Here is a 16,171-nt window from a genome sequence, read left to right as displayed (position 1 = left end):
ATTTTTAGTAGAGACGGGGTTTCACCATGTTGACCAGGATGGTCTCGATCTCTTGACCTCGTGATCTACCCACCTCGGCCTCCCAAAGTGCTGGGATTACAGGCTTGAGCCACCGTGCCCGGCTAGCTATTCATTTTTTAAAAGTATTGTTTGTATTTATTATGAGAGGTAAGGAGGCAGCACAACATGCTTAGCTGTCTGTGTCTGAACTGAGTAACAGATTCAAGTGACCAATCAGCAACAGACTTTGAGAGAATTGATGGGAATGGTCACAGATTATAGTGCGCCTCTGTTATCTACATATTGATTTGTGTACTGAAAAGTTAGAAGCGCTATATGCAGTTGCTTATAGTTAATATACCACAGTAACTAGAGTTTGAACTGCGTTGTTGGGGGACTGGTGTTTTTTAACTAAACCATGGCAACTGAAATGTGTATATATCAGAACTGTGCAAAGCAAAGACTGCCTGTACTTATAAGTTACCCTCTTTTCCTATTCATTCCTGATCAGCCTAACATTTTGACTGAGGTCTTGGGGTCTATGTGGCCGTGTCATTGACCTTATATTCTAAAGCTTGACTAAAACTTGTTTTATAACTTTTTATGTTCATAGCTTGGTATTTTTTCCCCTCAGGCCATATTCCCAAAGCTTGGATTAGCACTGCTATGAACCTTCACATAGATGAGTAAGTGATATATAAAATGTCTAATTTTAACTCTCTTTCCATCCTTTTAGATGTTTGCTATTTTACAGATATTGTGTTTAGATTTTGCCTTTAACATTAAAAAAATCATATTCATTTTTGAATACATACAGTTTATACGGTTTAAAATTCCAAAGGTGGCCAGGTGTGGTGGCTCACTTGTAATCCCAGTAATTTGGGATGCTGAGGTGGGCGACTTACCTGAGGTCAGGAGTTTGAGACCAGCCTGACCAACATGGAGAAACCCCATCTCTACTAAAAATACAAAATTAGCCAGGCATGGTGGTGTGCTCCTGTAATCCCAGCTACTCGGGAGGCTGAGGCAGGAGAATCGCTTGAACCTGGGAGGTGGAAGTTGCAGTGAGCCGAGATCGGGCCATTGAACTCCAGCCTGGGCAACTAGAGCAAAACTTCTTCTCAAAAAAAGAAAAAAAGATTCCAAAGGTGTATAAAAGGGTATAATTAGCAGGACATGGTGGTACATGCCTATAGTCCCAGCTACTTGGGTGGCTGAGGCAGGAGGATCTCATGAGCCCAGGAGTTCAAGGATGCAGTGAACTATAACTGTGTCACTGCACTCCAGCCTGGGCAACAGAGCAAGACCCTGTCTCAAAGAAAAATAATAATAGTGGCCGGGTGTGGTGGCTCACACCTGTAATCCCAGCACTTTGGGAGGCCAAGGTGGGAGGATCACCTGAGGTCGGGAGTTCGAGACCAGCCTGACCAACATAGAGAAACTCTGTCTCTACTAAAAATACAAAAAATCAGCCGAGTGTGGTGGCACATGGCTGTAATACCAGCTACTCGGGAGGCTGAGGCAGGAAAATCGCTTGTACCCAGGGAAGCGGAGGTTGTGGCGAGCTGAGATCATGCCATTGCACTCTAGTCTGGGCAACAAGAGTGAAACTCCATCTCAAAAAAAAAAAAAAGAAAAATAATAATAGTTGGGTATAAAATGAAAAAGTCTCCTTCTCCTCTGTCTCCATTCACCCAGTTCTCCCCAGAAGTAAGTAGTGATAATTGTTGTTAGATGCAGCTTTTATACTATATAAAAGTAGGTTTCTCGAGTTGCATGGACCAGGCCTCCGTTTGGTTTTTCTCCCCAACAGTCATTCGTTCTCTGCTGTCTCATGATACATACCAATGCTGTGACATTATTCTAATTTAGCCTATAAGGAAACCAAAATTGAGCAAGGTCAGGTGATCAGTTGAAGGTCACAAGTGGCGGTCAAGTGACAGCACTGGCCCATATTGTTCTTGTTATCCTCTATGCACTTTGCACATAAAGGTTTAATCTGTATTTGCAGAATAAAAGTCAGTTTCTCTCAGTGTTTGTTCTTATTGTGTATTCCCCTATGAGGGTTTTTGTATCATATATGGAATTCACTAACATCAGTTTTAGGGAGTGGGAGTATTGTCATATTTGGCATTTAAGAGTTGCTGTGGTTTCTTACTTTTCAAAGTTTCTAGGCAAAATTTAGTTTTGCCTTCTGCTTAATTGCTAGGTATGAAACCAAACGCATGGGTCTATGTTATGTTAGCCTAGATTTGAAACTAGGTGAAATAGAAAGAGAAAAATAATGAGAGTATTTGATGGAAATTTAGCAATGCTTTTTTCTTCCTTGCACTCAAAAAATGTTATGTGTGTATGGCTGAGTGCCTGATATTCTGTCCTTTATGTCAGAGCCTCAGTAAATGTTAACTCAGAAGTTAAAAATAACTTCATTATTGGTTGACTCCGCCAGTGAATGTCAAGCACTGTGCTGGGCACTCCTAATGTAAGCTGTTCTAAAAATTGTAATAGCCCTAAGAGGAAGAACGAAGAGATTATACCACTGTTATATGGATGAGGAAACTGAGGGTGGGATAGATTGAGTGATTATCTAATCACAACACTTAGAAATGGCAGGCAGGTTTGAATCCTGGCCTTCACAATTGCTGCTTGTAGGATTATAACTTTGCTAATTGATCTATTCAAGATTTTGGGAAGATGGCAGCATTAGCTTTACGTAGCATTCTAACAGAGTGTCTTAAATTGCTTTAACATTATTTAGTTGCATGTGCTTTTAACGACTATGAATCTGTGGTTTATAGGGCATAAGGATAAAGCTGAAATCTGGTCCAGAAGAGGTAGTACTCGTGTTTAATGGTTTTGAGGTATTAGACTACAAAGCAACAATAGTAAACTTTCATACAGCTGCTTGTAGTGAGGCTTACAGGCTTAGCTCATTCTTCCTTTGTAGTAAATGTCAGTGAAGATTTGGAACACAAGAAACTGTAGTCCCGATTTAGGTCTTTGCTTCCCTTAAAGCTCCCTCATGTGCCTCATAAGAAAGTATTAGGGAAGGAACTCTATAAGGGTACCAAAGGAGAGGAGGCTGTCAACATTGTTATTTAGAAATAGTATTTGTTTCTCAGTGTGGAGACTTAAGTGTATTAATGTTTAGATTGCATTTTTCCTAGAGGATTAATAGTTACTTCTGCGTTCACAGGCAGGTTCATAGGCCGCTTGACACAGTGAGTGGCCTCTTAAACCTCTCATTACTCTACCATGTCTGGCTGTGTGGTATCTTTCTCCTGACGACTTGGTATATCTCATGGATGCTCTTCAAAATCTATGCCACAGAGGTATGTTTTTTGAAATACTTGTTAATACTTTCGTGTTTTGGGGTGCACGGTTGATTTTTAGCAGAGCATGCTGATCAGCACATCCAAAACCATTTCCATAAGTTAGTTTTTGGTTTCTCTTCTGAGACTATTGGAGCCATATCATTTGTAACCACCATTTATGTGGTATTTTTGTATTTTTTTTTCAGAGGAACAGTGTGGATATTCACTTAATTTTTGGAAATTAAATTGAATGGACTGCCACTATGCTTTATTGACAGGCTAGTTGTCTTCTGGTGCCTTCCATTTCTCTACTGAGTACATACTAAATGGACTTGCATTTTAAATTAATTTTCCATGCCATTGGCATAGCTACTATTAAAATATTTAAATATGTGGCAATAAGTTTTTTTGTTTTTTTTTTTGAGTTAGGGTCTTGCTCTGTCACCCAGGCTGGAGTGCAGCAGCCTGATCCTGGCTCACTGCAACCTCCGTTTCCCAGGTTCAAGTGATCCTCTCACCTCAGCTTCCTGAGTAGCTAAGACTACAGGTGTGTGCCACCATGCCCAGCTACCTTTTTTTGTATCTTTAGTAGAGACTGGGTTTCACCATGTTGGCCAGGCTGGTCTTGAACTCCTGACCTCAAACTCTCTCAATGTGTTGGTATTACAGTCGTGAGCCACCGCACCCCGTCAATATATTTGTTCTGTGAAGGAAAGTTTTTTTTGTTTTTAAATTTTCCATAACATTCTTAGGGACACACAGACATCTAACTTTGTTTTTTTTTTGCTTCACATCTCCTTGAATTAGGAAAGTTTTAAAATTAAAGAAATTATTTTGGAAATTGAGGCGAGCTTCTGGATAATTCCCACAGAAATCTTAGTGATTGAGAATTGTTTCTATCATCCTCGTGCTTGTCTTAGAAAATTAGTGATTTCGTTTTATTTTACCATCTCTGTAGGTTTGTATTCTTCAGTGGCTTCAGGGAATCCTTGTTTGTGAAATTGGTTTTTATTCTTTAGAGCCAGAGGCTAAAAGTTGGGAAGGTAACATTAAAAAAAACAGTGTGTTTGGGTTTATGTAACTTTAACCTGCCTTTGCAAGGAACATGAAAGATGTCAATTTGGTTGTGCTGTCTCTTTTTATAATGAGTTTTAATTTGTGTATGCTTACTGAGTGTAAGATGATCATGAAAATAATCATTTTTGGTTTTTATTTTTATTATATTTGATAGGCTCATGTGTTTCCTGTTCAACCACCATTTGCAGAAGGGTCAGATGAGTGCCTTCCGAAAGTGTTAAACAGCAATCCTCCGCCCATCATAAAGGTACCAAAACTGTATTTCGTATCTTCATACAGGTATCTCTAACTTTATTCAATAAACTTAATATTTAGCATACATAAGTAGATGTGTTTTTTGAGGGCCTATAATATTCTCTTACTGGGATGATAATCACTTACTTGCTAATGCTGGTTTTTTTTTTTTTTTNTTTTTTTTTTTTTTTTTTTGAATTTTCATTCCAAGTGACTAAAATGTAAGTGTACAGTACAGTGTATGTGTATAAGCTAGTTAACTCTATATTCAGAAACAGATACAAGCATATTTCCAAGCATGAAATACAATGATATGCAATCATATATATTAACTTCTCACAAACTATTCATGACAGCAAAATGAAGCATTATTGATTTTTTATTCACTGGCTCAAAACATTTTTAGTCTTGTAGTATTGGTTGGCTTTTGTGATCAAAGACAGTGCTTAGTAATGCATAGACATTTAGCGAACTCTCCTTAAATATGAATTACTGGTAATAGTTATAAAACTAAACAATCAAAAGAGCTTAAAGATGTTGCAATGATTTTACAAATCAAGCTAAGCAAGCATAAATTGTTTAGGTTCAAATTGCAATTTGAAAGTTTAAACTAGATCTACAATATGTGTGATCCTGTTAAAAGGTCCTTTAGAAAGGATTAAAAGAGGCCGAGTGTGGTGTTCCTGCACTTTGGGAGGCTGAGGTGAGAGGATCACTTGAGCCTAGGAGTTCATCACCAGCTTGGGAAACATAGGGAGACCTTATCTCAACAAAAATTAAAAATTAGTTGAGTGGCATGGTGGCACAAGCCTGTGGTCTCAGCTACTTGAGAGGCAGAGGCAGGTGCTTGAGCCTAAGAGTTGGAGGTTGCAGTGAGCTGTGATCCTGCCACTGCATTCCAGCCTGGGTGGCAGAGTGAGACCCCGTCTCTAAACAAGCAAACAAAAATGTTAAAAGAAAGTACACTCTAAGGAATTTATAAACAAATAAGAAAATGAATTTTAATTTTAATTATAACTAATTTGTTAGTTAAAAATATTAGTTACTCATTTGGTTATTCATCAATTCTTTACTGGCACGTCCGTCTCTGCTAGTTGTTTCTGGTAGAATGATGAATAAGACATAGCACAGCCTAGTGGGTCATGAATATGTGAATACAGACACCCAAAATAATTAAAATGTATTGTGGCAAATAGATTGGGACCTCTTATTCTGCTTGGGACCAAACCAAGAAAACTTCAGAGAGGGATAGTATCTTGAAGGATGCGTAAAGAGGTTTGCCTGGGAAAAGATGAAGATTTTCAGTAAAGTGAAAAATAATAGGGTGGCCAGGTGTGGTGGCTCACGCCTGTAATCCCAGCATTTTGGGAGGCTGAGGCAGGCGGATCACTTGAGGTCAGGAGTTCGAGACCAGCCTGACCAACCCCATCTCTACTAAAAATACAAAAATCAGCTAGGTGTGGTGGTGTGTGCCTGTTGTCCCAGCCACTTAGGAGGCTGAGGCAGGAGAATTGCTTGAACCCAGGAGGCAGAGGTTGCAGTGAGCCGAGGTGGAGCCACTGCACTCCAGCCTGGGCAACAGAGACTTTGTCTCAAAGAAAAAAAGAAAAAATTAATAGGTATCATGTGCTAGGCACTGCTTTTGGGTATGGTAGCAGGTAAGACATTGTTTTCTTGTGGGCCTCATAGTTTAATGGGTAGAATCAGATGAGAAAGTAAACATTCAATTAAAATACATGATGTTAGTGCCATGGTTGAGAGCTATGTGAGTGTATGTTTGTGTGAGGGACGCCAGGGAAAGTTCCAGGAGGAAGTGATATTTCAATTTCCTATCGCAGAGCTGGGAAACAGCATTGAGAGTTCCCTGTAGTAGATAGGGAGTGTAGAGGTAGGAAAGTTCTGGAAATCTAGAAAGGAAGGTTATGGTTCTGAGACTGTTTTTGTATGTATGAAAAAGTTTAATTAATTTCCTCTTAGATATATAATGATGAACCCAATTAGTGAGATTTTATGTAGAGGTTAAAAAAATTAATATGTGTTTTTTCCCCCTTTTAGTATTTAGCCTTGCAGGACCTGATGTTGCTTTCTCAATATTCGCCTTCACGAAGACAAGAAGTTTTTAGCCTTAGCCAACCAGGTATTGCCAAAAGTAGTAGACCTGATTAGGCATGTGTGTGTGTGTATAGAAAGTGATTCACTTAAAGTTTTTGGTGAGAAAGGTATATTTAATAAAATATACGTCAGTGAGTCCGTTAAATGAAGTATTAAATCTTATACAACTTAAGCATTTATTTCCTCCAGCTCCTTCATTTCCTGTACCTGAAGAAATTATGCAGTACATTGACAATTTTAGGGCAAAAAAATACAGCTTAAGGTTTCTAAAAGTTTGGCAGGGTGTAGTGGCTCACCCCTGTAATCACAGCACTTGGGAGGCCAAGGTGGGTGGATCACTTGAGCTTAGGAGTTCGAGACCAGCCTGGGCAACATGGTGAGACGCTTTCTTTATAAAAAATTACCCCAGCATCATGGGATGTGCCTGTAGTTCCAGCTACTTGGGGAGCTGAGGTGGGAGGATTGCTTGAGCCCCGGAGGTTGAGGCTGCAGTGAGCCAAGATTGTACCATTGCACTCCAGCCTGGGTGACAAAGTAAGATCTTGTCCCCCTCCCCACCCAGAAAAAGAATTCTAAAAGTTTTAATGCTACAAAGCATCTTAAAAATGAGGTAGTCTAATTTCTAGATGGGAGATCTAAGTCTCAGAGATTGGCTTACATAAAGCTAATGTCAGAATTAGAATAAGAGTCCTGTCAGTTGGCTCCATGTACAGGACTCCTCCTTTTGCTATGCTACTCTGCCTCCCTTTAAAAAAAATTTAGGAAGAAACTAGATATGATGGTGACCCAAGGATGCTCTCGGCAGCTCGGAAACTTACCCACTGTTCTTGCCATGCTGTTCAGGCTGTGACTTTGCCAGTTCTCTGCTTGTTCCTAGAGGGAAAACAGTCCAGTCCCAGGTATCAGTGGGAAACAGAGAACCTGGGTAGCTTTTCTTCTGGTTTTGTTTGTTTGTTTGTTTGTTTTTAAAGAGACAGAGTCTCACTCTGTCACCAGGCTGGAGTACAGTGTCATTATCACAGCTCACTGTAACTTCAAACACCTGGACACATAGGATCCTCCCACCCCAGCCTTTCGAATAGCTGGTATTATCGGTGCACATCCGGTGTGTGCCACCACACCTGACTAATTTTTAAAATTTTTGTTGAAATGGGGTCTTGCTGTATTTCCCAGGCTGGCCTTGAACTCCTAGAGTCAGGCAGTTCTCCTGCCTTGGCCTCCCAAAGTGTTAGGATTACAGGTGTGAGTCAGTACACCCAACCAGCTTTTCATCTTCTTTTTAATAATCTCTTCATTATTTTGCCAAACTTTCCAATTACCAGTTAAAATGCCAGATAATAAACCTTCTATAGTTAAATATTATATGGAAATATAACCCAGTTATATAAAAATATAATTGACTAGAACCACTCTCCTTTTAGTAGCATGGGAAACTCAGAGCTGATACTGTGGAAAATTAGCTATAACAATGCTTTTCTATCAGGTTTGAGTTAACATAGAAATTCTATACACTAAATGTTTTTTTTAACCAGAGATTCAAGTAAACTGTAAAGGGGTGGCATTTGCTCTGCCAGAGAGTGTGCATTCTAGTACATATTAAAATTTAACTGGCTGGGTGAAGTTCATGCCTGTAATGCCAGCACTTTGGGAGACTGAGGCAGGAGGATCATCTGAGGTCAGGAGTTTCAACATGATGATACTCCGTCTCTACTAAAAATTCAAAAATTAGCTGGGCATGGTGGCAACGCCTATAATCCCAGCTACTCAGGAGGCTGAGGTGGAGAATTGCTTGAACCCTGGAGGCAGAGGTTGCAGTGACCTGAGATCCCACTACTGCACTCCACCCTGGGTGACAGAGTAAGACTCCATCACAAAAACAAACAATTGATTGGTTACGCAGTTCCTAGTGTACCTGAGTTACAGTAGAACAAAATATCCTGAGGCCTACAGATGGAGTATTGTGTGTGTGTCTGTAGGTTAAGTGGTATTCCTTCTGAGTTGTACAATGTGGGGAGTATTTAAGGAGAGATCTAAGTGAAGAGGGAATGATCATTTGGCACACAAGATACAAAAACCAGTTTTCAGTGGACTTCTCTGCTATTAATGCGTAATCAAGCATACTTGATTTTTTTATAGTAACTCTAGGAGACAAAGGTCTTATCAAATGATAATGAGAAACAAGGGAATTTTTAAAGGAATGGGGACACAGTAGTTTAAGTTAAATAATAAAATAGTAGATCTGTAAGCTCCCTGAGTGTAAAGTGGGATCATTATTAATGAGTCGTTCCCACAGGTATAACAGCAAATAGGGGCTGTTACATACATGAAAATGTAAAGAATCCCAGGGGTCAGACACAACAGAGGTCACTGGGGACCATGGAGGTGCATCTCATTGGACATCCTAGTATTCATTGTCCTATTTCATTGTTCACAGTCATAGCAGTCTGTTTATTACTGCTGGTGAAGTAACCCTGGTCTTTCTCACTCAAGCTATGATCTAGTGTTTGGCTTTATTTTAGCGACCAATTTGAGAGTTTTTGTTTTGTTTTTCAATGGCAAAATAGCAAGTTTTTGCTTGTAGACTTTTGGGAAACTTAATTCATCCAAGTATTTATTAAACTGCTGTGTATTAGATGTCATGAGTATAGATAGTAGCTTAACTAAGGAAATTGGGTTATGATGCAAAACACAATGTGGAATTTCTTACTTTTTCCCTCATTTTGTGGGGAAAATATAAGATTATTTACATTTTAAAAGCTGGTTGTTTGGACATCCTAGGTGGACATCCCCACAATTGGACAGCCATTTCAAGGGGGTGTTTGAATCTTTTAAATGGTATGACTCAGAAACTGGTTCTCTATCAAGAAGCTGCTGCTACGAATGGGAGAGTGTCTTCATCTTATCCAGTGGAACCTAAGAAATTTAGTTCTCCAGGTAACACTTAGGACTACTAAGGGGAAAACACTTATATTTTATTCCCTAAGAAAGATGATCACAGTAGGCTGAGCGTTATAGCTCATGCCTGTAATCCCAGCACTTTGGGAGGCCGAGGTGGGCAGATCACGAGGTCAGGAGATCGAGACCATCCTGGCCAACATGGTGAAACCCCGTCTCTACTAAAACTACAAAAATTAGCTGGGCATGGTGGCGCGTGCTTGTAGTCCTAGCTGCTTGGGAGGCTAAAGCAGGAGAATCACTTGAACCTGGGAGGTGGAGGTTGCAATGAGCCAAGTCTGTGCCACTGCACTCCAGCCTGGCGACAGAGCAAGACTCCATCTCCAAAAAAAAGAAAGATGACCATAGGTAATCTAAGAATACTTATATGAGTCTGAGGTGTATATTTTTAGGGAAAATTGATCTAACATATGGCATATTATATTGAACCAAGAAAAATACTTGGGTATCATTGTAGATTGGAAAAATTAAGTCCAAAACATCACATTGTACACTATAAGTATGTGCAGTTTTTCACTGGTTAATTTGAAACAAATTAAGTTCAGTATGGTGGTAGCATTAAAAACACTAACAAAATGATGACTATTAAATAGGAGACTTCAGCTTACTCTAGTACAAAGCCAGGTGAATTTTCACAGACAATATTTGATACTGTTCTGGTTGCAGTAGCCCAGAGACAAAAAGTTGCTGTCCCAGAGAAGAGCAGCTGAGATGATTGAGTGATTTGGTAGTGGGGCATAATGTTAGTACCCTTTCCATTTGAAGGACGAAAGCTGAGAGGAATAAGTATAGCTGGAGGAACCTGTCCTGTTTACCACATCCCTTAAGTAGAAGATGACTGATAAAAGGACTTAATGTTCTATGTGTTTTGGAGCCAGACATTTGGTGAAAATGGATGAAACTGGCTGGGTGAGGACGGTGGTAAACCTGTGAGCATAGGCTTCATCTGAAGGGAGAAGCTCTTGGTTAGCCCTGCTCCATTGTTCTCATATGGGACTTTGGATCTGGTATGTGAAATTCCAGTCTTTTTTAAAAAGAGAAGCCTGAAGTCTTAAAAAAAGTTTGGGGTGATACCTTTCAGTTTTTAAACATTGGCAACTAATCTTGATATTTAAAAATCACTGTATGGACCAAAGCAAACTGATCTGGTTTCAAAGTCATTACTCAGGGGGAGCCATGGCCCCAAAACAAATAGATTACATATGAAAAATGATTTAAATAAATTCACAGATGTCAGATTTTGAAAAGTTTGAGAGTATTTCAGATGTTATCAGCTTTCAGATCAGCATTCCTCTATTCAACAAATACTTATTGAATTCCTACTGCATACCAAGCAGTGTGCTAGAAGCCAGGGAGCCACAGATGAAAAACACTCTTGGAACTGGCCTTTTAGTGGAAGGCACACAAATAATGATGGAATATAACCACCAAAAGGAAATCTGTCCAAAAGGAGTCTGATTGGGTAAGATGATGTTTGATGGTGAAAGGAAGCCTTGTTTGCTACAAAAAAAGTTTATAGGATAAAAGGTTTTTATCCTGTAGTGATATGGAGCCATTGGAGAATTTTGAATAGGCTAGTTCCATCAAATTAGCATGTTAGAAAGACATTGTAATCCTGGATTGGGTAGATCACAAGTCTGACCAAATATGGAACATTCATTATGATAAATTTTTGTCGTATACCATCACTAAGCAAAAATGTCTCTTATTTTGAGGAATAATTGTAAAACTCTTAAAAACTCCAGTCTTAATTTTTAAATTGATTTTTCAAAGATTTCTAATTTCCACTGATTTTTAAAAAGTGATATAATGGGCCAGGCATGGTGGCTTATGCCTGTAATTCCAGCACTTTGGGAGGCCGAGGCAGGCGGATCACTTGAGGTCAGGAGTTCGAGACCAGCCTGGCCAATATGGTGAAACCCCATCTCTACTAAAAATACAAAAGTTAACTGGCTGTGATGTTGCACACCCATAGTCCCAACTACTCAGGAGGCTGAGGCAGGAGAATCGCTTAAACTTGGGAGATGGAGGTTGCAGTGAGCCGAGATCATGCCATTGCGCTTTAGCCTGGGCAACAAGAGTGAAACTCCATCTCAAAAGGAAAAAAAAAAAAATTATTCTAAAAAAAAAAAAAAAAAAAAGAGTCATATAATAAAAATTTGGTACTTGTGATGTTTAATTTCTTATGATGGTTTTATTAAGAAGATGGAATCCTAATGCAGTTTGTTTCTGTGGCTTGTGCTGGAGTGGCAGGAAAAGTTCCTTTGTTTTTGCACAGCAGACTCTATTGCTAAATTGAAGAGTTATAAGATGATTTTTGAAAAAGCTATTTACAGGTCAGACTTATAGATATTCTGGGCAAAAGAGCTGTTGGTATGACTTTTGTTAATTTGAAAGAACTTTGTGGCCAGGTGTGATGGCTCATGTCTAATTGTAGCACTTTGGGAGGCCAGTGCAGAAGGATTCCTTGAGCCCAGGAGTTCAAGACCAGCCTGGGACTCATGGCAAAACCATCTGTAAAAAAAAAAAAAAAAAAATTAGCCAGGCATAGTAGCCTGTGCCTGTATTTGTAGCTCCTTAGAAAGCTGAGGTGGGAGGATCACTGGAGCCCCAGAACTTAAGGCTGCAGTGAGCCGAGATTACGCCACTGTACTCCAGTCTGGACTAGCAAGATCCTGCCTCAAAAAAACAAAAAAAAGGAAAGAAAAAAACTTTGGGGAAAATGGTGTAAGGTTAACATTTTTTTTCCTGCACATGTTCACAATACAGATTTGGTGTGTTCAGCCAACTAATACTTAAAATAGTAACGTAGTAAAACTGGTCAGATTCTAATGCAGTAATTAAAGTTGCCATTCAGAAATAAAGTGTGAATTTCTCTAACTCAAAATTGCTTAGAGTTAGAGAAACTGACCTTGAATATGAAGATATTCATGGATGGGAGAAAAAAACAAGAGAGACTGTATCAATCTGACAGATGATGATGCATAAAGCTCTTTGAGTGGAGCTTGAATTACAGTAATAAAATCTGGATCTTGACAATGTAATCCTAAATGGAAACAATCTACTGAGCTTTGGGTAAATGCATTAAACAAAAATTTGGTAGGTATAAAATCTGAGAGTGTTGCTGCTAGCCTGCTTGGATCAGGTTGCCTCTTCAGCACTGGATCTGTTCTTTTATAGAAGAAACTACTTTTCAAACACCAAAGTCTAGCCAGATGCCTCGGCCTTCAGTGCCACCATTAGTTAAAACATCACTGTTTTCTTCAAAATTATCTACACCTGATGTTGCGAGTCTCCCTGGAATCCCGTTTGGCTCTAGTGTGATGAATCGGATGGCTGGAATTTTTGATGTAAACACCTGCTATGGGTCACCGCAAAGTCCTCAGCTAATAAGAAGAGGGCCAAGATTATGGACATCTGCTTCTGGTGAGAACTATATGTTTTCTAAGATTTTACATGTCATAGTTGCAGAGGATCAGACAGCCTAAGTTCTTATCTTGCCTTCTTTTCTTTTTTAAAAATAGATCAGCAAATGACTGAATTTTCTAATCCTTCTCCATCTACCTCTATTAGTGCTGAGGGTAAGACAGTGAGACAACCCAATGTGATTTATTCATGGATTCAGAATAAACGTGAACAGGTAGGATGATATGGTTATAGAATTTATAATTGCATGTAACATTGAGAACGTTAAGGATCTCACATGAGTAAGCCATCAGGAATAAGAAGGGTTTTTTTTTTTTTTTTTATGCTTCATGGATTAAGTTGACTCAGATGAAGCAGCCAATATTTGACTGGTTTGAGGAGAGTACACATTGTAATTTCATATGACTTGACCTGATAACCTGTGAATTCTTTCATGTAAGAAATATTTGAGTTCTTTGTGTACATGCAAGGTATGCTTTTAGGCACTGGGAAAAAAAGCAAAACAGGGTCCTCGTCCATATAATATTTACATTCGAGTGAGGGGAAATCAATGAGTAAGAAAATGTATTATACTCTGTTTCTCTGAAATATAAAATATCATTAATTGTAAGTCTTATTTTATGTACTGTTGAGAAAAAAAATGATGCCTTAAACCATGACATGCTATTGACTGTAAGATGCATTTCAATAGGTCACATTCAAGATACGGAAAATATGCATAAGAGGGAAGAAATTTGATATGTCTTAAGTCTTATCTAGAAAAATAGAGCACGGAAGACAGAGAGTTCCTAGGGGAGAGAGTATCATTTTATGTGGAGTGATAAGGGGAAGTCTCATCGATAAGGCGATGACTGATCACAGACCTGAAGGGAGGGCAGAGAGCAGCCCAATGCACCTGAGATGGGAATGGTCTTGGCTTGTGTGAAGAACAATGTGGATACCAGTGTGGCTGGAGCAGAGTGAGTGAGGGGAGAGTGGTAAGTGGGTAATAAGACCAGAGAGGTAGCAGGCACCCAGGGCTCACCGGGTCCATTGGCTGTAGTAAAGACTGGCTTTGCCTCTGAGTTGGATGGAAAGCCACTGTATGGTCTTGCCTGCAAGAATGAATGATATGATGTAACTTACATTTTGAAAGTGCTGCTCTAGGGGCTGTGTTGGGACTAAACTCTTGCAAAGTAGGTGTGGAAGCCCAGAGATGGTGTTAAGGCTGTTGCAGTAATCTAGTGGGAGATGGTTGTATCTGTGACCAGAGTGGTTGTGGTGGGGGCTGTAAGATGTGATCAAGGTCTAGGTATGTATTTTAAGGTAGATGGAACAGGATCAGCTTATGGTTTGGTTGTAGTATATACTAGAAAGAGCCAGTGTTGACTGATAAGGTTTTTTTGCCTGAAGATCTGGAATAATATAGTTGCAATTTATTGAGTTGGAATTTACTAATGATTCTGGAGAAAGAGATTTGATAGAGGTGAGGGGAGGGAAATCAGGAGTTCGTTTTGGACATGGCAATTTTGAGATACCTATGAGACAACCAGGTGAAAATACGGTGAAAGTAGACATGTATCTGCAGTGTAAGGGAAAGTTCTGGCTAGAAGTGTAACTTTGGAAGTTTTCAGAGTATAGACAGTATTCCAAGCCATGAGACTCAATGCAAACTCTAATGTAGATACGGAAGAGATCCAAGAAGGGGGCCTTCCAATGGCCAAAGGCCTGGGAGATGAAGAATAGCAACAGAGACTGAGAAGCAGCCTCTGAGGTGGGTAGAAAACCAAGAAAAGAAAGAGTTTCAAGGAGAAGGTGGGAGTGTCAGATGCTGTGGATGGATATCACGGGATGGGAGCCAAGAACGAAGTGGTGAGTTAGTAATGTGGAGGTCAGCTGAGTCCTTGACAAGAGCTGTCCGCTGGAGTAGTTGCAGACAAAAGCCAGAATGCATGGGTTCAGGAGAGACTGGGAGACGAATTGGAGACCACAAGAAAAGCCACATTTTTCAAGGAGTTTGTTGTAAGTGGAACAGAAAAATAGGGCAATAGCTGGGAGGAATTGAGGGGTCGTGGAAACTTTTTTTTATTTTAAGATGGGTTCTTGGTCTGTATTGCTCAGCCTGGACTGCAGTGGTATTATGATCATGGCTACACTGCAGCCTTGAACTCCCGGGATCAGCTGATCCTCCCACTTCAGCCTCCTGTGTAGCTGAGAATACAGGTGTGTGCCACCATGCCTAGCTAATTTTTTTAATTTTTATTTTTTGTAGAGACACAGTCTTGCTGTGTTGCCCAGGCTGATCTCAAACTGTTGGCTTCAAGCAGTCATCCTGCCTGAGCCTCGTAAATAGTTGGAATTACAGGTGTGAGCTACCACGCTGGTCATGTTATTTTTTAATATGGGAGAAATTGTAACATGTTTGCAGGTGGAATGGCTGATTAAAGGGAATGAATAGTTAAAGGCATTTTATAAACTTCAGGATCCCATAGGGCTCTCTGTGCCATGAGTAGATACAGTGCCGCACAACTTTCTGCCCAACCAGACACGTGCTGCTTGCTGCAGCCCTCAATGACTAGTCACACAGCTTTGGGTGAGAGTATGGTAGGAGCGGATTCACTTTCAAGTTAGTTGGGTTAGCTGTTAGTTGATACTAAGAATATTTTTTCCCCCGGGAATGTCAACTACTAGAAAACTACTTTGTGTCTTAAGATATTTTTTTTTTCCTGTAATCTCAGCACTTTTGGGATGCCAAGGAAGGAGCATTGCTTGAGCCTGAGAATTTGAGACCAGCATGGGCAACATGGCAAAACGCCATCTCTACTGAAAATACAAAAATTAGCTGGGCGTGCTGGTGCACTCCTATAGTCCTAGCTACTTGGGAGGCTGAGGTGGGACAATTACTTGAGCCCAGAAGGCAGAGAGGTTGCAGTGAGCTGTGATGGTGCCACTGCACTCCAGCCTCGGTGATAGAGTGAGACCCTGGCTCTTAAACTATGTATATATATCCATGACATTTTCTATTTCCACCAACAATGTATGAGGGTCCCAGTTTCTCCACATCCTCATCAACA

The 16,171-nt window shown here is 39.9% G+C and overlaps 1 protein-coding gene across 3 annotated transcripts in view; it reads left to right on the top strand.

Moving 5' to 3' along the window:
• The window catches only part of NDC1 (NDC1 transmembrane nucleoporin), a 69,876-nt gene that overhangs the window by 26,155 nt on the left and 27,550 nt on the right, over positions 1 to 16,171 (top strand). Inside the window, exons 7-13 of one of the 3 annotated variants that reach the window (XM_017504416.2) lie at positions 635 to 686; positions 3,197 to 3,332; positions 4,546 to 4,638; positions 6,681 to 6,762; positions 9,516 to 9,671; positions 12,873 to 13,118; positions 13,217 to 13,332. In XM_017504416.2, the coding sequence (XP_017359905.2) occupies positions 635 to 686; positions 3,197 to 3,332; positions 4,546 to 4,638; positions 6,681 to 6,762; positions 9,516 to 9,671; positions 12,873 to 13,118; positions 13,217 to 13,332 (881 nt within the window). The remainder of the gene's footprint in view (positions 1 to 634; positions 687 to 3,196; positions 3,333 to 4,545; positions 4,639 to 6,680; positions 6,763 to 9,515; positions 9,672 to 12,872; positions 13,119 to 13,216; positions 13,333 to 16,171) is intronic. The other 2 variants (XM_037729871.1, XM_037729870.1) reach the window with 2 other exon arrangements.

The sequence above is a fragment of the Cebus imitator genome, unplaced genomic scaffold (assembly GCF_001604975.1).
Source record: "Cebus imitator isolate Cc_AM_T3 unplaced genomic scaffold, Cebus_imitator-1.0 Scaffold322, whole genome shotgun sequence".
Classification (NCBI taxonomy): Eukaryota; Metazoa; Chordata; class Mammalia; order Primates; family Cebidae; genus Cebus; species Cebus imitator.
Note: the sequence above shows the minus strand (reverse complement) of the source record. Positions and strands in the feature narration are given on the sequence as shown.